We start from the raw sequence: 24689 nt of genomic DNA on the forward strand, positions 1-24689 counted from the left end.
CATGTAAACCAGTCACTTCTGAGGAACAGTGCCTATTGTAATAGTGGGGAAAAGCATAAAGAGGAAACAAGACATTTGTGGGACAGGGGTTTATGATTATGATGATTATAATTGTTGTAATATAATATAAACATGGATTTATTATAACGACTGTTAGTATTTGTAATTTCACAGCTGCTTGCATTACATAACCACAGATCAAACTACCCAGGATTCAATGATTGTTAGATGCATTGAAGTTGTTTAATTTAGTTCATTCATTTGTTTAACATCTGTTTTTCCATGCTAGCATGGCTTGATCTGGATTGAAATTGGTTTTGAAGCAAAATTTTATAGCCAGATGCTCTTCCTGTCACTAACCTTCAACTGGTTTTCAAGTAAAAGATTTTTATAGGTCTTCAAGAGTGCAGAACTATCAGTTATAATGTCAGTGAGGAATGTCAGCATCACTTTGTTCAAATGGTGACAAGTAGAGTATCAACATTCACATGCATTTGCAGATACACAATACATATTTACACACACACACACACATCTATTATCTTTTATTTGTTCCAGTCATTGACTGTAGCCATGCTGGATCACTGCTTTGAAGAATTTTAGTCAAGTGGATTGACCCCAGTACTTATTTTTTAAAGCATGGTACTTATTCTATTCTCTTATGCTGAATCGCTAAGCTACTACACACTCAATGGTCTTTTTTCAATTTCCCTCTACCAAATTCACTCAAAGTTTTGGTCAGCATGAGGCTATAGAAGACACTTGTCCAGGGTACCATGCAGTGGGACTGAACCCAGAGCCATGTGGTTGAGAAGCAAACTTCTTACCACACAGCCACACCTGTGCCTACATATATTTGTATATATGACAGACTTAATACAGTTTCTGTCTACCAAATTTGTTCACAATGAGAGTGGAGTTTTCAAGCAGGGTGATGGTTGAAAATTCTTGCCCAAGATGCTGCATAATGGGACTAAATCAGAAACTACATGGTTGTGAAAATAAACTTCTTAACCACACAGCCAGTACACAACAGCAGATCAAACAGCCCAGTATTATGGGTATGATGAGGTTATTTATTTGCTTAATGTCAACGAAAAAAGGCATATCAATGTTTATGAAATTAATTTATCCATGACAGACATTATTGTGAAAAAATTTGACAAAATAAAATTTTTGGTGAATTGTTGTTTTTCTGTCACTTTTAGAATGAATTTACTAATCACCAATATCAAGAATTAGTTGACCCAGATGCTCTGAAATATGAAGTCCGCAGTGAAAATTCAATATTCTTTGAAGTTGATGGGCCTTACTTAGCAATGATTCTTCCAGCTTCCAAAGAAGAAGGCAAAAAACTGAAGAAACGATACGCTGTCTTTAATTTTGATGGTTCTCTTGCAGAACTGAAGGTAAGAATGTGGTTTATTCATATTTTGTTTCATTAAGAATTGAAGTTGAGTGGAAACTCTAGTTAAGTTGTTTGTTGTTAAGTAACTCTGGTTGACCTGTGATACAACTTTACTTGATACCAGATACATGTAAACAGTTTGTATATGCCATATTTTAGTCAGGTCTGGAACTTTGATAATAAGTTTAAAAAACTAAACAAACACAACACAGGAATGAACAGAAAATACATTAGATATGGAACATGTTCGTTCCTTGTTAATTATCGTCCAAAAAATCCTTACAGTTTCATGCCTTTAACAATGATATTGTTCATTTTTGGTGGCATCCTCAATGAAAAACTGCTCTTAATAGTGAGTAAATGTTGAGGACAGTAATAAAAACAAGCAACGTAGGTAGTGTACATATATAAATATATAAACGAAATAAAATATACAATATGCAAACAAAATAAGGGCCATATGGCTCTGAAACAAGGATAGGACAAGACATGTGTGAGTAACACAAGATAAATGTTTTAAAGGACTGGAAACAGAAAGCAGAGATGGAAAGATAGCACGAAAGGTGAAGAAACAAACTGTCTGTTGGAAGTAGAGCCTGAAAGAAGCGTGACTGAATGAGTCAATGGCTAAGTGAAGAAAGGGAAAGGACAGAGATATCTATTAAATAGGTTGGTTGTGTTGAGTGTCATGAGAGTGGAGTTGTCTGTTGTGTTGAATGCAGTGATAGTGCAGTTGAGTTCAGTGGAAGTGTTGTATTGTTGAGTGCAGTGATAATCAAAACTGGATCATCAGGTATCTACTCAGTCAGAGTTGACTTGGGGTTAAACTACATTAACTAGGAAAACAATAAGAAATCATGTATTTTGGCCCAATGTCAATGCTGATGGAGCAAACCTATGATCAAAAGCATTCCGACAATAACCATCCCACCTTAGTTTGAGATATATCTTTACCTTCATAATCCAAGGTTTCTTTTCCTTTTTTGAAGATGAGCAGAAAAGTGCAATTTTATGGTTGATTTGACTGCTATTTCTAACAGGTCAAGTAACCATATAAAGGACCACCATCCACCCCTCCACTTATCAAAGAATGAGACTTCCTCTACATTTATTCATTTTTCTAAGATATTCCATTGAAGTGCAAGAAAATTTTGTATTTGTTTTAGGGTTTCGAAATAAAACGGCGAGGCGAGCTGCAATTGATAAAGATCTTCCAGTCATCCGTCTTTGAAGCATTTTTGAAAGGTAGCACTTTAGATGAATGTTACAGTGCCGTCTCTAAAGTAGCAGACTATTGGTTAGATGTCTTGTACAACAAGGTAAGTGACAATCTTATTGAACTCTTCTAGTTTAGATTATTTGTATTTCTTAAGGCAGTGAGCTGGCAGAATTATTAGCATGTGGGGCAAAATGCATAGCAGCTTTTCATCTGTCTTTACTCTATCTTTTTTCTTTTACTCATTTCAGTCATTAGACTGCAACCATGCTGGGGCACTGCCTTGAAATTTTAGTCAAATGTCCAACCCATGGACAACAGATGTTAAATGAGGATACATTATCCTTTCAAAAGGATCTTAGTTCAGAACATAAAGAACTGAAAGAAATGTCACTTAACATTTTACCTGAAACACAAACGAATCTGCCATCCAACAACCTCAATGATAGTAATAACAATGATTTCAAATTTTGTCACAATGCCAGAAATTTGAGGTGGAGGGGTAAGTCGATTACATTGACCCCAGTATTTGACTGGTACTTATTTTATTGACCCTGAAAGGAAGAAAGGAAAAGTCAACCATGGTAGAACTTGAACTCAGAACATAAAGATTGATGAAATGCTGCCAAGCATTTTGCCTGGTGTGCTAATGATTCTGCCAGCTCACCAGCTTAATGATAATAATTATAGTAATAGTCATCATCATCGTTTAACGTCCGCTTTCCATGCTAGCATGGGTTGGACGATTTGACTGAGGACTGGTGAAACCGGATGGCAACACCAGGCTCCAGTCTGATTTGGCAGAGTTTCTACAGCTCGATGCCCTTCCTAACGCCAACCACTCAGAGAGTGTAGTGGGTGCTTTTACGTGTCACCCGCACGAAAACGGCCACGCTCGAAATGGTGTCTTTTATGTGCCACCCGCACAAGCCAGTCCAGGGGCACTGGCAACGATCTCGCTCAAAAATCCTACGGGAGCCAGTCAGGCAGTACTGGCAACGGCCACGCTCAAAATGGTGCATCTCATGTGCCACCCGCACAAGAACCAGTCCAGGGGCACTGGCAACGATCTTACTTGGCTTGCCGGGTCTACTCACGCACAGCACATTTCCAAAGGTCTCGGTCAGTAGTCATCGCCTCGGTGAGGCCCAATGTACGAAGGTCTTGCCTCACCACCTCAGCCCAGGTCTTCCTGGGCCTACCTCTTCCACGGGTTCCCTCAACTGTTAGGGTGTGGCACTTTTTCACGCAGCTATCCTCATCCATTCTCACCACATGTCCATACCAGCGCAATCGTCTCTCTTGCACGCCACAACTGATGCTTCTAATGTTCAGCTTTTCTCTCAAGATACTTACACTCTGACGGGTATTAACATTGACATTACACATCCAACGGAGCATACTGGCTTCATTCCTTGCGAGCTTACGTATGTCCTCAGCAGTTACAGCCCATGTTTCACTGCCATGTAGCATGGTTGTTCGTACGCATGCGTCATACAGTCTGCCTTTTACTCTGAGTGAGAGTCCCTTTGTCGCCAGCAGGGGTAAGAGCTCTCTAAACTTTGCCCAGGCTATTCTTATTCTAGCAGCTACACTTTCAGCGCACCCACCCCCACTAATAACTTGGTCGCCCAGATAGCGGAAGCTATCGACTACCTCTAGTTTTTCACCCTGGAATGAGATAGAAGTTGTTTCCTGTTTGTTTACAGTCTTTATTGCACCTGAACATCTGCCACAAACAAAAACTAACTTGCTAGTTAACCTGCCTTTGATGTTGCTGCACCTCTTATGTGTCCATAGCTTGCACCGGGTACATCTTATAGAGTTACTACCTACTCCTTTTCTACATACTGAGCAGGGCCATCTACCTGAAGGGGTTTGTGTTTTATCTACCTTCCTACTTATTAGGATTTTGGTTTTAGCTAGGTTGACTCTAAGGCCCTTCAATTCTAGACCTTGCTTCCACACCTGAAACTTCTCCTCTAGTTCTGATAGTGACTCCGCAATTAGGGCAAGGTCATCAGCATAGAGGAGCTCCCAGGGGCAACCTGTCTTGAACTCCTCTGTGATTGCCTGGAGGACTATGATAAATAAGAGGGGGCTGAGGACGGAACCTTGGTGGACCCCTACCTCTACTCGGAATTCATTGCTGTACTCATTTCCAACCCTCACCTTACTGGCAGCATCTCTGTACATGGCTCGTACAGCTCTCACTAACCATTCTTCTATCCCAAGTTTCCTCATTGACCACCAGATAAGGGATCGGGGCACCCTGTCAAAGGCTTTCTCCATGTCAACGAAAGCCAGGTACAGAGGTTTATCCTTAGCTAGGTATTTCTCCTGCAACTGTCTCACTAGAAATAAGGCATCAGTAGTGCTTTTACCTGGCACGAACCCAAACTGCATCTCATCTAAATTGATTCGCTCCCTAATTAGTTGGGCTATGACCCTCTCTGTAACTTAATAAAAGCAATAATAAAAACAACAATAATAATTTGTTTTATTTGTTCGAAGAAAAGGTTTTATGTAAGTTTGTGTGTGTGTTTTTTTGTTTTTTTAACCTGTTTTTCTTTCAGTTTTGCTGTTAAAACTGTTTGAATTTTTTAACATCTGTTTCTTTGTCTCCTTCTCAGGCCGCCAACATGCCAGATTCAGAATTATTTGAACTTATTGCTGAAAATCGGAGTATGTCAAGGAAACTGGAAGATTACGGACAGCAAAAATCAACATCTATAAGCACAGCTAAACGTTTGGCTGAAGTAAGTTACTTTTGTTTTATGGGTTAGTCAGAGAAGAAAGGGATAGGGCCCCTGGTAATAGTGGGAGCAAAGAGCTGTTCACATGATTTTTTAGAGCCATTGAAAGTGTTGGGAACAAAGGGAGTGCCCTGCTTTTTTAAGACCACCAAGAACGGAAAGAGCAGTGTCCATGCCCTGTTAGAGCACCTGGAAAAGTTGAGAGGAAATGTAAATGCCCCTGTCTTTTAAAGCTCTTGAAAATGGTTGGAATGGAATAACTCAGTATCTTTAGACTAGAGACCTGGTTAAAAAACTTAAAATATAACGAAGACAACTAAAATACTTGAGGATCTGATGGTAGTGTTAAAATGGGTGATAATTTAGAATATGTACAGAAACAAGGACTGGAGTGCCAGACAAGGTCATGTGTGGCATATTGCCCCTGTCTGCTTTGCCTTTCATTCTATCAAGATTAATAAAATAAGTGCAGGGACTGTATATTGACTATACTGTAGAATGTAGCACTCAACATGGTTGTAGTCCAATGGCTGAAACCAACAAAAGAATATAAAAAAAAAATGCAAAGCAACACTGTCAAAGTAAAATGTCTTAGGTGCATGTGTGGCTGTATGTTAATAGGCTTGCTTCCCAACCAGATGATTCCAGGTTTAGTCCAACTGCATGGCACCTTGGGCAAGTGTCTTCTACTATAACATCAGGCCAACCAAATCCTTATGAGTGGATTTAATTGATGGAGACTGAAAACCAGTTGTGTGTGTGTTTGTCCCCCACCATTGCTTGACAACTGGTGTTGGTGTGTTTATTCCCTGTAGCTTAGTGGTTTGGCAAAAGGGAACAACAGAATAAGCACTAGGCTTAAGAAAATAAATCCGGGAGTCAATTTGTTTGACTAAAAAAAAAAACCCATCAAAGCAGTGCCCCAGCATGGTCAAAGTCAGATGACTGAAACAAGTAAAAGATAAAGTATTTATTTTCATCTCCCTAATTTCATGGTCATTCAAGGTCAACTATGTCTTTCATCCTGCTAGCTTCAACAATGCAAAGTTCTGTGAGAAATCTTTGATATTTCTCTGATATTACTCCTGTTTTATTAATCCTTCAACCACCATTTTATGAATCATTGAAATGCAATGCTTGAAGGGTTAAAGATCAGAATTCCTTCTTATATAGTTGCAGGTTGGAAGGAGTTTCTGAGATGTGTGGTGTTATTGTTGTTTAGTCTCTGAACAGCCATGATGATGATCATCATTGTTTTAATGTTCACTTGCGTGGGTCAGATGGAATTTGTTCAATGGCTGGTTGCCCTTCTTGTTTCTAACATTCAACTGCCTTCAAGTAAGGTAGTATTTCTCAATGGTCAGACATATTTTTCAGGAAAGACTGGAAATGAACAACATCACTTGTATAACCATGATATTCATTTAAAACCACACCCTCTCCTTTTGTTACTGCTTCTCTTTCCCACACCAATGTCACCATACTATGTCTAAATCTTGATGTAAATAACAGGATACAAGAAAGTGTACATCCTAGATTAATTAGAAATAGCAGTAAGCCTTCCTCAAATTACATACACCCTGGTGTCTTAGAAAACACATTATACATTTGATAGACCAAAAAAAAAAAAAAAGAAACTAGAAGAATAGGTGCAAGCATGGTTGTGTGATTAAGAAGCTTGCTTCTGAACCATGTGGTCTTGGGTTCAGTCCCACTGTGCTGCAAGTGTTTATGTGTTTTCTACTATAGCCCACCATCCAACTAAAGCTTTGTTAGTGGAATTGATAAATTGAAACTGTCAACAATTATACACACACTTGTTTTTGTAATTTGTTAAAAACAAAAACGAAGGTTGAACAATTACAGCATCTTTCAACATAGTCTCCTTGCTTTTGATGCACTTCTTTCAGCTGGTAACACAGCTGTTTATGCACCACATCCTGCACTTTGTCCATAGCAAATTGACTACCTTGTAAAGGATATTTGAGTAGTTCAATGACGTGACAGTTGGAAGCGGAGAGATCTGGAGTGTAAGCAGGGTGTTCCAGCAACTGGAAACCCAATTTTTCAGTGGTTGCTATACTCATTGCTGACCCTCACCTTACTGATAGCATCTTTGTACATGGCTTGTACTGCTCTCACCAACCACTCATCTATCCCTAGATTCCACATTGATCACTAGATGAGAGAGTGGGAACTCTGTTAAAGGCTTTCTCCAGGTCTACAAAACCCATATCATCATCATTATTTAACATCTGCTTTCCATGCTGGCATGGGTTGGATAGTTTGCCTGAAAACTGGTAAGCCAGAGAGCTGCACCAGGTTCTGATCTGATTTGACAAGATTCCTACAGCTGGATGCCCTTTCTAATGCCAACCACTCCAAGAGTGTAGCAACTGTTTTTTATGTATCATTGACCTGACACCAGCTTCGGCCATGACTACAGTCTCATTTGGATTGACGCAAGCACGGTATATCACCAAAGGTCTTGGTCACCTGTCACTGCCTCCATGAGGCCCAACGCTTGAACAGTGCTTTTTACATGCCACCAGCACATACACACACACACGTATGTGTGTGTGTTTTGTGCCCCTGTCCTGATATTATCTGATGGTTTTAAATGGTTATTGTTGTTTGGCCTTATTCAGTGTAAGGCAAATACCATGATGAGTGATATCCAGGCTCAGTGGAGAAGATAAGCCACTGGATTTGGTTAAAAAGAGCAACAGCTAGAAGAATATTTAGGAAAGTCTATTAACCAGTTGATCTAGCAATCAGGGCCTTATCTCAGTGAGGAGGGCTGATGTGCAATAACAGCATCAAGAGGTAGGTCTCGAAACAGCATACACCATCTCCTGATGACCCCCTTAAGTCTGCTATGGTCTTGTGTGTGAAACTTTGAACTGTTAGTGGCAGCTGCTGCTGGAATGCTTTTATCTAGATCTGCTCAGTCAGGGCAGATCTGGGCTTATCTAGATCTGTTCAATCAGTGCTGAAACAAACTTTTCTTTAGATCCAACAAGAAAGTCTCTGGGTGGTTGCTTTTACTTGACTTGCAGGAAATAACAGCTAAATCTTCTCGCATCTCACTACCTTAAAAAAAGGGAAAGTGTAGTTCTAGATATACTTAACATAAAAAATATAAAGACATGGTTACTTTTGATCATAGGTCTACTGGATCAGAGTCAACCTAGGGTTAAATAATTTATAGTACTCTATGGTCTTTAAAGACAAACATTTTTATTTGCTTCATCTTTGTTGTGAGTAATGTCATTGTTTTCATCATCATCATCATCATCATCACCACCACCACCATCATTATCCTCATCGTTATCATCACCATACATGTGTAACATATAAATTTTTGCTTTTCAGTTCCTTGGTGACCAAATGATCAAAGATGCTGGTCTGAGTTGCCGCTATGTGATATCTAAAAAACCAGAAGGTTCCCCAGTTACAGAGAGGTTAAGATTTTTGATTTTATGGAATTCTTTCTAAAATCCCAAGAACTCTTTATATTGTCTCCAATGAAGGAATTACATTAGATGGTTTTTACGGGCATAAGAAAAAATTGGAATTTGATACAAACACAAAAAACAAGCTAGTCACTGTACTGCATTTTGAGTCCAAAATCTTTCTGAGTGAATATATAAATCTAGAATCTATATTTTGGCATTCATACTCTGTTCTTTTCCCTTCCACTTCTCTTGTATCTACCAGCTTCTACTTCTTACCCCTTTCCCATTGTCCATTTATCTCCCACTGTTTCAACACACCTTATCTTTCCGACACTAACATTCCTCTATGACCCCTTATCTTCAATGATTCTCTCTGAATTTCTCTTTACCCTGGTCTATTGCTTCATTTCTGAACTTCTTTCTGATAGAACTTCTGTCCATACTTGTCCCTTATAATATTGGATAGTCCTAGACACCCCCTTCCTAATTTACACAACACACCCTGTCATTTTTTTTCAACTCTATTCTTTTTTTCTCAGTCCTGTCAATCACTTATCCCTTCTTTTTCCCTTGTTCCCTGCTATACTCACTCATCTAGGATCATTGCCCACTTTCTCTTGTGTTCTCCCTCAGTTATAGGGGCCACATTAGGGCCTTAGACTTGCAAGTTATGTGATGATCATCACTAATGCTACTGCCACAAGAAAAGCACCCAGTACACTTTGTAAAGTATATATATTAGCAACAGAGACAGTATTAATATCAAGAGGCAATGTTTATCCCCACTTGAACGAGGATGTTTTATTAGAACAAGCTATATTGCAGTAGTTACCATGAGAGAAACTCTCATATTGGTTTTTGGTGCAAAATCCATGTATGGTAAGTGTTCTAATAGCACATCAACATTTAAGTGGAGATAAATATTAGTTTCAAATTTTGGCACAAGACCAATAATTTTGAAGGAGTGGGTAAGTCGATCACATTGACCCCCAGTGTTGAACTGGTACTTTATCAAACTCGAAAGGATGAAAGGCAAAGCCAACCTTGGTGGAATTTGAACTCAGAACATAAAGACGGACGAAATGCTGCTAGGCGTTTTGCCTAGCATTCTTGCGATTCTGCTAGCTCACCACCTTAATGGGGATAAATAATACCACTTTGTAATGTGATGAACATTAGGTAGACCATTTAGCCATAAAAATCACGCCAAAACAGACATTGGAGTTCGATGAAATCTTCTGACTCATCAAACTCTGTCAAACCATCATGGAATGTAGAAGTTAAATGATGGTGATAAGTGAGTATTTATTGTTGCAATAAATATGAGCTGGAAATTCCTACGGGACAGCTTACTGAGTGCCACAGACCAAGTCACATTGGAACACTTTTGAGTATAGGTCTGGTCAACAGTGATCAGTGTCTGGTCAACAACTTTATTTAATTTTTTCATGTTCTGAAAGAAATGCTCCAATGTCACACAGTTTTTGTTGTTCTTCTACAATATATCTACCATGTTTCCTCTATAAATAAAAAAGACAATCAAGTATAATGATGGTGTCTTGTAATTCTTTTTTCCAGAGCTATTCCAATGGCTATTTTCCAAGCTGAACCAGGAATCAAGAGACATTTTCTCAAGAAATGGCTCAAGACTTCCAACAAAGATCTTGACATTAGAAATGTAAGTTCTAATTACAATTAACATTACTCAATTGCTGCTTGTTATTTATATTATTATTTATATTGTTAAGTGAAATCGAAATCGAGTTAAATTCGACAACTGGCACCCATGCCAACATCGTCTCCTTCATTGGACACAAAACTCAGCTTGCGAAGACTTATTGGGGCAAGCGAAAGCGAAATTGAGATGGCACCTGTGCCCGCGGCATGTGTAAGGACTTTCGAGCGAGATCGTTGCCAGTGCCCCTGGACTGGCTCTTGTGCGAGTGGCACATAAAATACACCATTTTGAGCATGGCCGTTGCCAGTACTGCCTGACTGGCCTTCGTGCTGGTGGCACGTAAAAGCACCCACTGCACTCTCTGAGTGGTTGGCGTTAGGAAGGGCATCCAGCTGTAGAAACTCTGCCAAATCAGATTGGAGCCTGGTGTAGCCATCTGGTTTCACCAGTCCTCAGTCAAATCGTCCAACCCATGCTAGCATGGAAAGCGGACGTTAAACAACAATGATGATTAATGTTGTTGCTCATATAGGCATAGGCGTAGCTATGGGTGCAGAATGGTTGTGTTTAAATACTTCACCTCTTAACCATATGGTTTCAGGTTCAACTCTGCTGTTACAGGCTATCCAGTGCTTTATCAGTCGATTTGGTCGACAGAAACTGAAAGAAGCTCATTATGTGTGTGTGTGTGTATGTATTCTGCTATAGGCCCAGGCTGACCAAAACCTTGCAAGCGGATTTGGTAGATGGAAACTAAAAGAAGCCTTGTGTGTGTGTGCGCGCCCTTATCTTGACATAACATGATGATTGTAAATGAGCATCATGGTCATGCAAGTAGTATTTATTTCTAATCATCTATGAAAAACATGCCTGGTTTTGGAGTAAATATTACATTGCTTGAAAACAGATGAGGGTTGGCAACAGGAAGAGCATCATGGTGAAGAAAATCTACCTCAACAAATTCTGTCTGACCCATGCAAGAATGGAAAAGTAGACGTTAAAAGCTTCTCAACCACACAGCCATACCTGTACATATACAACTGTAGATAGATAGATATGTATATATGTCTGTGTATATAATTGCATGTTCATGTGTGTGTGTGTATATATATATATATATATATATATATATGTGTGTGTGTGTGTATTAGTTGTTAAATATGATCCAGGGATTTTAGTGTAGGAAGTTAGTTATCTCCAAGCAATATGTGATTAGTATAGGGGACAAAAAATGAACAGTACACAATAAAATAAATTTGTATTAACATTGTAAGTTGCACACTTTTTCCTATATTGAAGGAATTTCAATGCACTGATTGTTACTATAAAATTCATGGTTTCTATACAATTCATAACTTGGCCTGAAGACTAGCTATGCTAAGGAGTGTTCATTGCATAACGACTTACAAAACGAATGTCAGCGAGTTATGAAATGATTGTAGCAGCCAATATTCTACCTGTTCCATTCTTTTGGTGACTGTATGGTAAGAAGCTTGTTTCCCAGCCACATGGTTCCAGGTTCAGTCCCTCTGTGTGGCACCTTGGGCAAGTGTCTTCTACTATAGCATAAACCTGGCCAAAGCCTTGTGAGTGGATGCAGCAGATGGAAACTGAAAGAACATCGTGTGTGTGTATATATGTATGTATCTATGTATGTATATATATATGTGTGTGTGTATGTCTCCTTGTGCCTGTGTTTATCCTCTGTCCCCATTGCTTGACAACTGATGTTGGTGTGTTTACTTCCCTGTAGCTTAGCAGTTTGGCAAAAAGAGACTGATAGAATAAGCACCAGACTTAACACTAAAAAATAAGTATTGGTGTCAATTCATTCAGCTAAAAAATTCTTCAAGACGTTGTCCCAGCATGAGTGCATTCTGACTGAAACAAGTAAAAGATGTATATATGTACACACATACAACACACACGTATATATATGTGTGAATCTGTGTCTTAGCATTGTTTTATCTGCTGCCACTGAGTGGTCTTCTGTTTGAAAGGCCAAGGGTATAGATACTTTGTTGACATCACATGAATTTATAAACTTTCAAGAGAACATGAAATATATCGTTTTTGTAACAGTGGATCTGAAAGCACATAAAGCTATAAATATTAGCATGTAAATATTGAATTGAAAAAAACCTTCAGAATAGAAAAACTCAAAGATTACAGGAGATGTGGGTTCATATCCCACACGCAGCCTTTGAATTTTTTCTAGCCAGATGAGTTTTTCTACCCAATATTTTCTTGCTGCTGTTTATAAATAATGTTTATAGATTTATGAACTTTGCTTCATAACAAGAGTTGGTGACTGGAAGAGCATCCAACTCTAGAATATTACTTCGACAAGTTTTATCTAATCCATAACAGCACAGAGTAGAGGCACATGGCATAGCGGTTAGGATGTTGGATTCACGCTCGTAAGATTGGTTTCAATTCCTGGACCAGCAAAACACTTCATTTCACGTTGCTCCAGTCCACTCAGCTCTAGAAATGAGTTTAGCCCAGAAAGGGATGGGCTCCACCAGGCTTTCTCACCCAAGATATGCTGCAAGGTTGCAATGCCTCAATGACTCCCAAGGGGTTAAGGGACTTGTCAACAGCATGGAAAAAACACATGCAAAAGTGATGATGATAACGATGCTGATGTCATTGAACAATGGTATTTTAAAGTTATAAAGGTACTGGGCAAAGTTTAGGACATTCTCTGTTTGAATTCATGGCCTTGAGACTACTAGCTGTACAGGACACATGACCAGTTGCCATGCACTCTTCTTTAATAGTTGTGTTTCAGTGTTTATTCATTGCTACTTTTATTTCCATCAGATTCTTGACTGGCAATATTATATTGACCGTTTGGGTGGTGCCATCCAGAAGATTATTACCATTCCAGCTGCACTACAGCAAGTAAGTCTCTATTGATTATACCAACTTTCTACAAGACTGGTAGCTGAAGAAATTCCATATATATATAGTAAAATGGCTTTTACCAATAAGTGGGGGGTATGTATGTGGCAGTTTGTCCAGGTAGAAATAGCAGCCATATCTTATTCAAATTATACATTCATGCCTAAAAGAAAAATTAAATAACATGCTGAATAGATTTGTAAAAAGAAAATCATTTGATGCATATGCAAGTGTTACCTGTCTTGTGTTGAGTAACTGTGGCAGTATACTATTACCACCATGGGAAACATCAAGAAATGTGGTATACATACAATAATTGTAATTTAACTTTTATCAAATTTTTTCGTACTTACACGAAATGAAATGAAAAACCTTAAAATAAGATTAAATAAAAACACTTTTTTTTTTAATATTAGCGAAACATATTTATTCATTTCTAAATCTTAGCTACCAGGATTTGTAAAATTTCATTTAAGAATGTATACTTTTCAGAATGTTATACGACATTTATCCTACACCTTGTATTTTAACTCCTTTTGTACCTCTCTCCTAATGTCTTTCACCTTCTCTCTTTACAATGTAATATGTGACCAGAGAATCAACCAATCAACTTCTACCATATTTACTCATTTATAAGTTACCCTATTTTATACCTGCCTTTTATCTGATAAATAAAACTATAGTGTAACATTTTTTGATGATATATATATATATATATATATATATATATAGGTTCAAAAATAGGAAAAAGACAAGAAACAACAACGTGAGGACGTGATACAGATTGTGTTACAAGACGCTCGGGAAAGGAAAGAGAGAGAATATATATATTTATATATGTATGTGTATTTATGTATTTGTGTATGTGTCTTGTAGGTGGCCAACCCAGTACCACGTATTCCTCATCCAGATTGGTTACAGAAGAAATTATTAGAGAGAACTGACATTTTCAAACAGAAGAAAATTAGTGAAATCTTTGCTCCTCAACCCAAACCACAGGTTTCTCTTGTGTTTTTATTACTCTTTCTCACAATATTTTGTTTATCATAAAGTTATCATGAAACAGTGAATTTTCAAATTGTTTTTGAGTGACTTCTCTTGTAGTTTATACACAGAATAAAGCTTCATTAATTGTTTTGGTACCAACCAAACTGAAACTGCCTCTTGCTCTGTGATACAAACCCAACTATGTTGAAATTTATTTGTTCATTGTTACAACCTGTTTTCCATACTAGCATAGGTGAGGCAAATATATTATTGGGGCGTTTTTTTTTTTACAGCTGGATGCCCTTCCTATCACTAACACTTGTTTATCAAGTAAAAGAATCTTTTATTTCATATCTCTTTGAAGGCACAAGGCAAGTAGAGATTTGTTGACAGAATTGATAGCAACAACATTTCTGGGTTGCAACTTCCATAGGGTGCAAATGCTAGCAAACAAAGACAATGTGTGCATGTACATGCACACACACATCACCATCACAACCATCATCATTTTAATCTCTACTTATCTATGCATGCATGAGTCAGACAGAATTCATCAAAATAGGTTTCTACACCCAGATGCTCTTCCTGTCACAAACCCCCACTTGTATTCAAGCAAGATGGCCAGACTTGTTCTAATGGAAGATTGAAAACAAATGACATTGACACTCGTTTAGAACTATCACATTATGTTAAGACAAGAAGACACAAGCACATATGCATTCATGCATTCTTTGCACAGTTACCGTCTACCAAATTTATTCTCAATGCATTTGATCAGCCCAGGACTTATAGTAAACTCTTTCCCAACATGCTGTGCAGTGAGAGTGAACCTGAAACTACATGGTTGTGAAGTGAACTTCTTAACCACCCAGCCATTGGTAGTGCTTATCAGATTTAGAAGATTCTATTCATTTTCTTAGAGATTTGCTCTTAAATGAAGAATTGTTCCATTGTTCTGAAATGTTTATTAAATGACAGCTTATATTGATTGACTACTATTTTATTAGGAACCAGAAGTGGATTCCATAAAAGACATAGAAGATCTGGGAGTTCCTGCTAAGCCCAACATGCCAGTTCGAGCTACAGTCACCAAACGTAAACGGATGCAATCAAGTGAAGATACTGACTTCTCAAAAACCAATTCTCAGAACTCAGAATCTTTGACTCAAACATTTCGAGATATTTTAGGACCTCCTCCACCAATGGGAAAAACTAAGGTACTTCCTGTATATTTCTATTTATCATATGATATCATCATATACACATAGATATCATGTCATTATATATACACATATCACATACGATATCATCATATACATATTGATGATATCACATATATCACGTATGATATTGTCATATACACATTGATGATCTCTCATGTTATATATATATATAGATATATATATATAGATATATATATATATATATATATATATATATATATATATATATAAAATATACATATCATTATATCTTATGTGCACATATATATTACATGAGATCAGCATGTAATATAGATGTGAATCTGAAATTACCATTTCATATTACAAAATCTATTTTTCAACTGATTTTTCTTTTCTTTTTTCTCATATTAGTCCTTTTGTTTTTGTTTTTTATCCTCTTTAGGCTGAAATGGTGGAATGGTTACAGTATCACAAAAAGAAATGGGCTTTGCAGTCTAAAGACAGGCAGCTCCAAAAACGGCGGCGGGTTGATTTGGCAGACTTTAATTCCAGTGCCACGCCGATTATTGGTCGTCAAGGTTTGAGTGGTTTCATGCGCCGTACAGCTCGCACCATCCTAGATTTACCATGGCAACTGATACAGGTACAGTTTTTTCTTGCACAGACTACAAGTGGTCCAAAGTAGTGGTTTAGGAACACACAGCTCCCTGGATAGATTGCTGAACATACACACACACATGCGCATGTTCACTCACACACACAGAGATATATAGTTAGTTAGATAGATAGATAGATGTAGAGTTGTGTGGCTTAGTGGTTAGGGTGTTGGACTTATAATCATAAGTTTGTGGTTTTGATTCCTGGTCCAGGCAACGTGTTATGTTCTTGAGCAAAACATTTCATTTCACATTGCTCCAGTTAACTCAGTTGGCAAAAATGAGTAATCCTGCAACAGACCTGTGTCGTATCCAGGTGAGCATATATGCACTGGAGGAAACTAGGAAACCTGTCCTTTGAGTTAATATGACTTGGGAACAATTTTTTTCTGTTTTTTTAGCTAGATAGATAGATGTACATAGTTATATGTACAAATATATATATGTATATGTATGGATGAGGACAGCTGCATAAAGAAGTGCCAAGTTCTAATTGTAGAGGATACCTGTGGAAGGGGTAGACCCAGGAAAATGTGGGACAAAGTGGTGAGAAAGGATTTTCAGAGGTTGGGCCTTACTGAGGAAATGGCAAGGAACTAGGAGATGTCAAGCTAAGTAAAACCTCTGTCTTCCACACATACCAGCTTGTCCTTTCATGTGCCGGTGCTGCATAGATGCACCTGTGCCATTGGCACAAAAAGCACCCAGCACACTGCTAAGTGGTTGGCATTAGGAAGGGCATCCAGCCATAGAAACCATGCCACAACAGACAGTTGGAGTCCGGACAGCTCCTAGCTAGCCAGCCCCATGTCAAACTGTGCAACCCGTGTCAGCATGGAGAGCAGATGTTAAACAATAATGATATATATATAGAGGGAGAAAGAGAGATAGGTACAGGCATTATTGTGCGATTAAAAAGCGTGCTTCCCAACCATATGGCCATGAGTCCAATCCTACTATGCAGCATCTTGGACAAGTGTTTCCTATTAAAGCCCTGGTCTGATCAAAGCTGTGAGTGAATTTGGTTGAAGGAAACTGAAAGAATATTGTCATATATTTGTGTGTGTGTATTTTTGTTAAGGGGTCACATGATGGTTGTAAATGAGCATCATTGTCATACAAGTGATGTTGTTTGTTACCAGTATTATATGCAAAGCATGTTGGGCCGTGGGGGGCGAAATATTATTTTGCTTGTCTGGACATAATTTCAGAGGAAACTGTAAACAAGGGACTTCACATGTGTGACAATGACATTCATTTATAACTATTTAGATGAGGGGGACACATACACACACACATACACGTACACACACATACACACACATATTCATCCCCCATCCATATACATTTATATACACACACATTTACAACAATTTTTTTTTTCCTGTTTCCATCTATCAAATCCACTCACAAGACATTGGATTGGTCAGTCTGAGACTAGAGTTGAAGGGACTAACTGAAGGTGGCACTGAACTTGAAACCACATGGTTGTGAAGTGAACTTCTTTACCACATGACCATCCTTTAAACCAGTGGTTCCCAAAGTTGCTGGTACTGCCCTTGTGCAGGTAGTGGAAAGATCTAGTGGGTGGACAAGATTTGAAGAAAAGTGGAGCAATAAAACAACAAAATAATGGGTTAATTAGGTTAAATTTATTTGTGAAATATTGTTGCTTTGAATTTGCTGCAGAAAGTGGTTTCTGATGGTGAGTGGCTGGGGGGGCTGATGTGCCAAGGGGACAACAGCCAGAAAATGTTTGAGAACCACTGCTTTAATCTTTCAATATTGAATTTAAATATTTATTGTTAAGTGACGTTTTTTAAAAATTAATTTCATGTTTCTTTTATTAATTTAATTAACAGTTTTTTTATTGTTATATTTTTTGTAAAAACTTAATGAATATTATTTCTAAGTTTTGTGAAATTTATCTGCTTTTAAGTTGGCTGAAACCAGTGAACCTGGCCAATATCGACTGTGGGCACTCATTGGAAACGATCTTCATGTTATGCGACTGAATGTCCCCAGAATATTCTATGTGAACCAAAAGACACCAAAAGAAGGAGAAGGAGCCAGTAAGTATCTGGTTATTCTTGGCCAACAACAGAAAATATATGATCATTTATGGAACTGGTAACTTCTATCTTTCTAGATGGAAATTTATGGATAGCATTGTGCAGTAACATATAGATATATACAAGGAGCTGCTGAAAAGTTCCTGCCTTTAAGGGTACTGTGAAAGGCATAGTGAAGGCCCAACCTTCTGAGTTCTTTTACAAGACTTAGAAAAACTGAAGGATCACTGCAATAAGTGTTGAATCTGAGAGGGAATATATTGAATAAAATTATAATTAACTGATCCTTGTGTATTTTCTTTTACCCAAAGTCAGGAACTTTTTAACACTCCCTTATCATCATCATCATCCTCCTCATCATCATAATCTTTTAATGTCCGTTTTCCATGCTGGTATGGATTAGACGGCTTGACAGGAGCTAAAGGGCTGTTTAGGCTCCCTATCTGATTCGGCATTGTTTCTACAGCTGGATGCCCTTCCTAACACCAATATATATATATATATGGGGGTGGGTGTGCTGAAAGTGTAGCTGCTAGAATAAGAATAGCCTGGGCAAAGTTTAGAGAGCTCTTACCCCTGCTGGCGACAAAGGGACTCTCACTCAGAGTAAAAGGCAGACTGTATGACGCATGTGTACGAACAGCCATGCTACATGGCAGTGAAACATGGGCTGTAACTGCTGAGGACATAGGTAAGCTCGCAAGGAATGAAACCAGTATGCTCCGTTGGATGTATAATGTCAATGTAAATACCCGTCAGAGTGTAAGTATCTTGAGAGAAAAGCTGAACATTAGAAGTATCAGTTGTGGTGTGCAAGAGAGACGATTGCGCTGGTATGGACATGTGGTGAGAATGGATGAGGATAGCTGCGTGAAAAAGTGCCACACCCTAACAGTTGAGGGAACCCGTGGAAGAGGTAGGCCCAGGAAGACCTGGGCTGAGGTGGTGAGGCAAGACCTTCGTACATTGGGCCTCACCGAGGCGATGACTACTGACCAAGACCTTTGGAAATGTGCTGTGCGTGAGAAGACCCGGCAAGCCAAGTAAGATCGTTGCCAGTGCCCCTGGACTGACTCTTGTGCGGGTGGCACATAAGATGCACCATTTTGAGCGTGGCCGTTGCCTGTACCGCCTGACTGGCCTCCGTAGGATTTTTGAGCGAGATCGTTGCCAGTGCCCCTGGACTGACTCTTGTGCGGGTGGCACATAAGATGCACCATTTTGAGCGTGGCCGTTGCCTGTACCGCCTGACTGGCCTCCGTAGGATTTTCGAGCGAGATCGTTGCCAGTGCCCCTGGACTGGCTTGTGCGGGTGGCACATAAAAGACACCATTTCGAGCGTGGCCGTTGCCAGTATCGCCTGACTGGCCTTCGTGCAGGTGACACGTAAAAGTACCTACTACACTCTCTGAGTGGTTGGCGTTAGGAAGGGCATCCAGCTGTAGAAACTCTGCCAAATTTAGATTGGAGCCTGGTGTTGCCATCCGGTTTCACCAGTCCTCAGTCAAGTCGTCCAACTCATGCTAGCATGGAAAGCGGACGTTAAACGATGATGATGATATATATATATAATAGCACTGTGCAGTAACATAGTTACAGGTACAACATTTTAGAATGGAGCACAGGCATAACAGCCCCTGTGTATGTGTAGTGATCATCATCATTTGACTTTCATTTTTCTTGTTGACATGGGTTGGGGAGTTTGGCAGGGATCAACAAGCTTGAGAACTGCATCAAGCTCCAGTGTCTGCTTTGACATGCTAATACTTCAATTCTTTATCCACTTCAACTGCTTCTCTATTATATTCATTATGTTGACCCTACAACCCCTTTCTACATTGACAGTGTGGAAGAAGGTTCAAAAGACTCTACCAAGATCCCACCCTGTTATGCACCTTTACCAATACACAGTACCAGAAAATGTCTACCTGGAGCACTGCAAGTAAGCATTCATTTCTAACATTGTTTTATATTTTCTAAAGACCAAATTCTCTAATGCTACTTCATCCTTGCATCGTGGCACTCCATCTGTTACGACAACAAGGGTTCCAGTTGATCCAGTCAATGGAACAGCCTGCTCGTGAAATTAGCGTGCAAGTGGCTGAGCACTCCACAGACACGTGTACCCTTAACATAGTTCACGAGGAGATACAGAGTGCAACAAGGCCAGCCCTTTGAAATACAGGTACAACAGAAACAGGAAGAAAGAGTGAGAGAAAGTTGTGGTGGAAGAATACAGCAAGGTTCACCACCACACCGTGCCGGAGCCATGTGGAGCTTTTAGATGTTTTCGCTCAATAAACCCTCACAATGCCCGACCTGGGAATCGAAACTGCGATCTCATGACCGCGAGTCTGCTGCCCTAATTACTGGACCATTGCAACTCCACCATCCTTGCATATCGACTATATAAATAAGAGTTTTATGTGTGTGTGTGTGGATATATCATGGAGAGGTTGTCAGACAGTGCATCCTCAAGAAAAACAGGTTTGGTTTTTGAAATTTGCATCCTACTGGGAAGGTTTTTCTGTAATTAGTAATAAAAAAGTATAATTTGTTTCAAGAAATAACTCAACTTTTAGCTCATGTAATCTACCACTTTCTATTTGTCTCTATCAGGCTCTTTTATGCCTTTCCCCTTCTTACCATTTTCCTTATTGTCATGTTTTGCTTTCATTTTGTTTAAAACTTTGTTTATGTAATTGTTTTCATTTTGTGATTGACAGCTATTACATTTTTTTCAAAAATTTTCCTGGAATAAGTGAATCACAAAATTAGATTCAATGTGAAAAAGTACATCAATATTCCAAATTTGAAAATTTTCACTTAATTTTAAAATTTCAAAATCTGTGCTGGCACCAGAATAAAGTCCCTCTCTATTTATATTTACCACATTATTTCTTTATATATGTATATTGCTCATACTGAGTGTCCATATGTTTGTATGTATCTGCATGTGTGTAAAGAATTTCATTAAGGTAACAGAGTCGAAAGACCTTCTCAAAACAGTGAGCTAAGAAAAACTTTTACATCTATGCACCAAATAGAAAAGCAAAAACTTAATTTTATTTATACATTATAAATTGCCCAAAGTAATACAGAAATTTGTCATGATCAAGAGAAAACATGGTCTGAATTGAAATAAAAAAAGAATTTGAAATAATGGTATTCTATTGTGAAAATTGCCAGACAATGACAGGATACTGGGCTAGTATACACATAAATATACCCAGTTGTTCAGTGATACAATTAAATACTCATAAATTGTAAACATGTTTACTCATATTTACAGATTAATTGATTAGAAGAATCTATGTCTTGGTGGATTTATGAAGAACATTCTGGATCAAATCTAGTTAGCATCATTAAAATCAAATGGAATTAAATTCAGTTATAATTTGTGACATAACCCTTAATCAGTGTTGTTCATAGCCCCTGATACCATTATTTTATCGTCATCATCATCTTCAACATTTAACATCCATTTTCTATGCTGGCTTGGGTTTGACAGCTTGACAGGAACTGGTAAGATCAGGGACCACACCAGGATTCTATAGTCTGTTTCAGCTTGGTTTCTACAGCTGGATGATCTTCCTAATGCCAACCACCTTACAGAGTGTACTAGGTCCTTTTTACATGGCACCATCACCAGTGCTTTTCACGTGGCACCAGCACCTACACCAATGCTTTTTTACATGGTACTTTGGTTTTCATTCATATCAAACCTTCCTGTTATTTCTCAAACCATTCAAACAGAAACTAATAATGTTCTTTGTGAGATTGTTGTTTCATCATCATTATTGTTTAACATCCACTTTTTCACGATTGCAGGAGTCAAACAGAATTCATTATAGCAAATTTTCTAGAGCCAGATTCCTTTACTTGTTTTCATGGCTGGACATGTTTATATGGAAGATTGGAAATGAATGACATTGCTTGTTTGATGGTGACATTTGTTCACAACTATCATGTGCTTTCAAGACAAGGAAACACTAACACATACACATCTACTCACTAAGCTTTGGTAGAAGACACTGGAACCAAGATGCCACACAGTAAGACTGAACCTGAAGCAATGCGGTTAAGAAGCAAACTTCTTAACCCCACAGCCACAACTGTACCTATATTAGAAACTTTTAAGAGCAGTGGATTGGCAAAATTGTTAAAGTGTTGGTCAAAATGCCTTGTATTTGTATTTACTTTCTGAGTTCAAATCCCACTTTGTCTTTCATCCCTCCAATGTCAATGAAATAAAGTACCAACTAAGTACTGGGGTCAATATAATCAACTGTTCCTCTCCTTCCTCCCCAAATAACATTGAAGCTTTGTACCTATGTAAGAAGATCTTCATCATCATCAATAGCTATGTGTTCCATGTTGTATTCCTATAATCAATCACATCATGTTTATATTTCAGTGAAATCAATGCTGATCTATCATCTCCAGACATTGAAGGTGTTTATGAGACTCAAGTACCATTATTGTTCCGTGCCTTGGTCCAGTTGGGTTGTGTTGTCACAGTCAACAGAGATTATGCTAGACTTCTTGCTGGCAAGGTTAGTTTCTTTCTTATTCTTTAACTCCTCTTTCTTGTCCACACAAAACTTTTTGTGACTCAAACAGACAGTCTGTATATGGTCACTCAATTTGCTTGAAATTTCAGCCAAATTTATCTCAGTCAAATCAAACCCTACTGTCTTAGAAAAAGATGCATTTAATAGTGTGGTCCTGGATACACAATTTCTGTGAAAAATACAGGATTGTTGTAGTTGGAATACTATTGATGATCAGTTTGCTAAAGCAGAAATGACCAGGACTTAACCCTATAGCATTTAAACCAGCCATATCAGGCCAAAATATTCTACTTGTTTTATGTTTAAACTGACCAGATCCAGCCTCTCACACATACCCTACAATGTAATTGTGAAAGTAAGCAATCACATCATTGAAATTTCAAAGCTATGGGATAATGCATAACTAATTCAAAACTGAATAAATATGCATTTCATTTGACAGCGTAATCTGAATGTTTATCAGAAATGGTAAAATGTCAGACTAGTTGGTTCTCCCTATTTATTGTCTATCTACTGTTTTATTGTACATGATTTTTTTATGTATTACCTTCTATTTCCTCCTTCTTGACCCACTCTTATTTTCCTTACATCCCTCTCCACAAAACTGAGATTCACCATTGTCCACACCTCCATCCATATTCACCTTTCTCTGCATTCACTTCTATCCTAATCTCTTACCATCTGTCACTCTCCTTTCTTACTCTCACAAACGTACCTACCCAGCCATCCTTGACTCTCTGTCCCTATTCTTTCGTCATCCATCTTTTTGTACCTTGAGAGTAAACCGTAACACCTCATTTCCACCATCATTTCTCCCTTTCCTGTGGGAGTAGCCATGTATCTCCTCAACGAGACATCTGTTCCTGCCCTTCTGTCATTCTGTTGTCTCTCAACACTTGACTTAAAGCCATCTCCCTCAAGACTGCATCCCACTCGGTCAAGGGGTCTTGTCTTGTGAGTTACTTGGTGACTTTACAAGTGCTAATGCTTTGAAAAAAGCACTGACTGTGTAAAGTGGTTGGCATTAGGAAGGGTATCCAGCCATAGAAATCATCCCAAAACAGACATTGGAGTTCAACACAGTCCTCTGGCTCATCGAATCCTGTTGAACCCTCAAACCCATGCCAGCATGAAAGACAGATGTTAAATGATGACTTTCTTTCTTCCTTGTAATGAGTTAAAATTTCATTAAAATTGCTTTCTCAGATCATTTTTCAATGGTATGTGTGGAAGAAGAGTCTAAAATAGATACCAATAACACACTCAAATCAGTTTAATTTAAATCTACACTTCATAGTAATTCTTGATTCTAGAGGGATTTTATTACTTTGTGGAGAGGAATTGAACTTTTGACTGTTTCAGTTAAAACCTGAAATAGAAGAAAACAGAATATCAGACTAGATTTATATCGCCAGTCTATCAATATCCTGTATAGTGTTGTTCTTCTATATATGTCTATGTTCACTGGATGTATTGAATCAGCTCTAACTTCTGAATCTACAGCATTGTGAACAGATGTGTTGGTGGCAAGTGGTTGAATGGAAGATGGGAAATGAGTGAGTACAGTGAAAAATAAGTGTTGAATGATGGTAAGTAGGGAAGATAGAGTTGAGTAGGTAATGACTAGAATTTGGATGTATGGTGGATGTAGTGAATGATAGATTGGGGGTTGATCAATGATACATATGAGTTTGGGAGATATTGGGGAGAGTGGGAGATGATGTATAGTGCAGAAAAATGTGAGTAGGTGAAAAGAAGCAGAATAGTAATAATGGTGATACAGTAATCAAAAT

General features: G+C 38.4%; 1 protein-coding gene across 2 annotated transcripts in view; it reads left to right on the forward strand.

Moving 5' to 3' along the window:
* LOC106884300 (DNA polymerase epsilon catalytic subunit A) overlaps nt 1-24689 on the forward strand; it is a 126685-nt gene that overhangs the window by 62655 nt on the left and 39341 nt on the right. For both annotated transcript variants that reach the window (XM_089352401.1, XM_089352402.1), the window contains exons 19-30: nt 1209-1409; nt 2575-2727; nt 5258-5383; nt 8756-8844; nt 10417-10516; nt 13343-13423; nt 14300-14422; nt 15418-15627; nt 16037-16237; nt 18190-18322; nt 20168-20264; nt 22740-22878. In XM_089352401.1, coding sequence (XP_089208527.1) covers nt 1209-1409; nt 2575-2727; nt 5258-5383; nt 8756-8844; nt 10417-10516; nt 13343-13423; nt 14300-14422; nt 15418-15627; nt 16037-16237; nt 18190-18322; nt 20168-20264; nt 22740-22878 — 1653 coding nt within the window. The remainder of the gene's footprint in view (nt 1-1208; nt 1410-2574; nt 2728-5257; nt 5384-8755; nt 8845-10416; nt 10517-13342; nt 13424-14299; nt 14423-15417; nt 15628-16036; nt 16238-18189; nt 18323-20167; nt 20265-22739; nt 22879-24689) is intronic.

This window comes from Octopus bimaculoides, chromosome 5 (genome assembly GCF_046866305.1).
Source record: "Octopus bimaculoides isolate indiv1 chromosome 5, ASM4686630v1, whole genome shotgun sequence".
Lineage (NCBI taxonomy): Eukaryota > Metazoa > Mollusca > Cephalopoda > Octopoda > Octopodidae > Octopus > Octopus bimaculoides.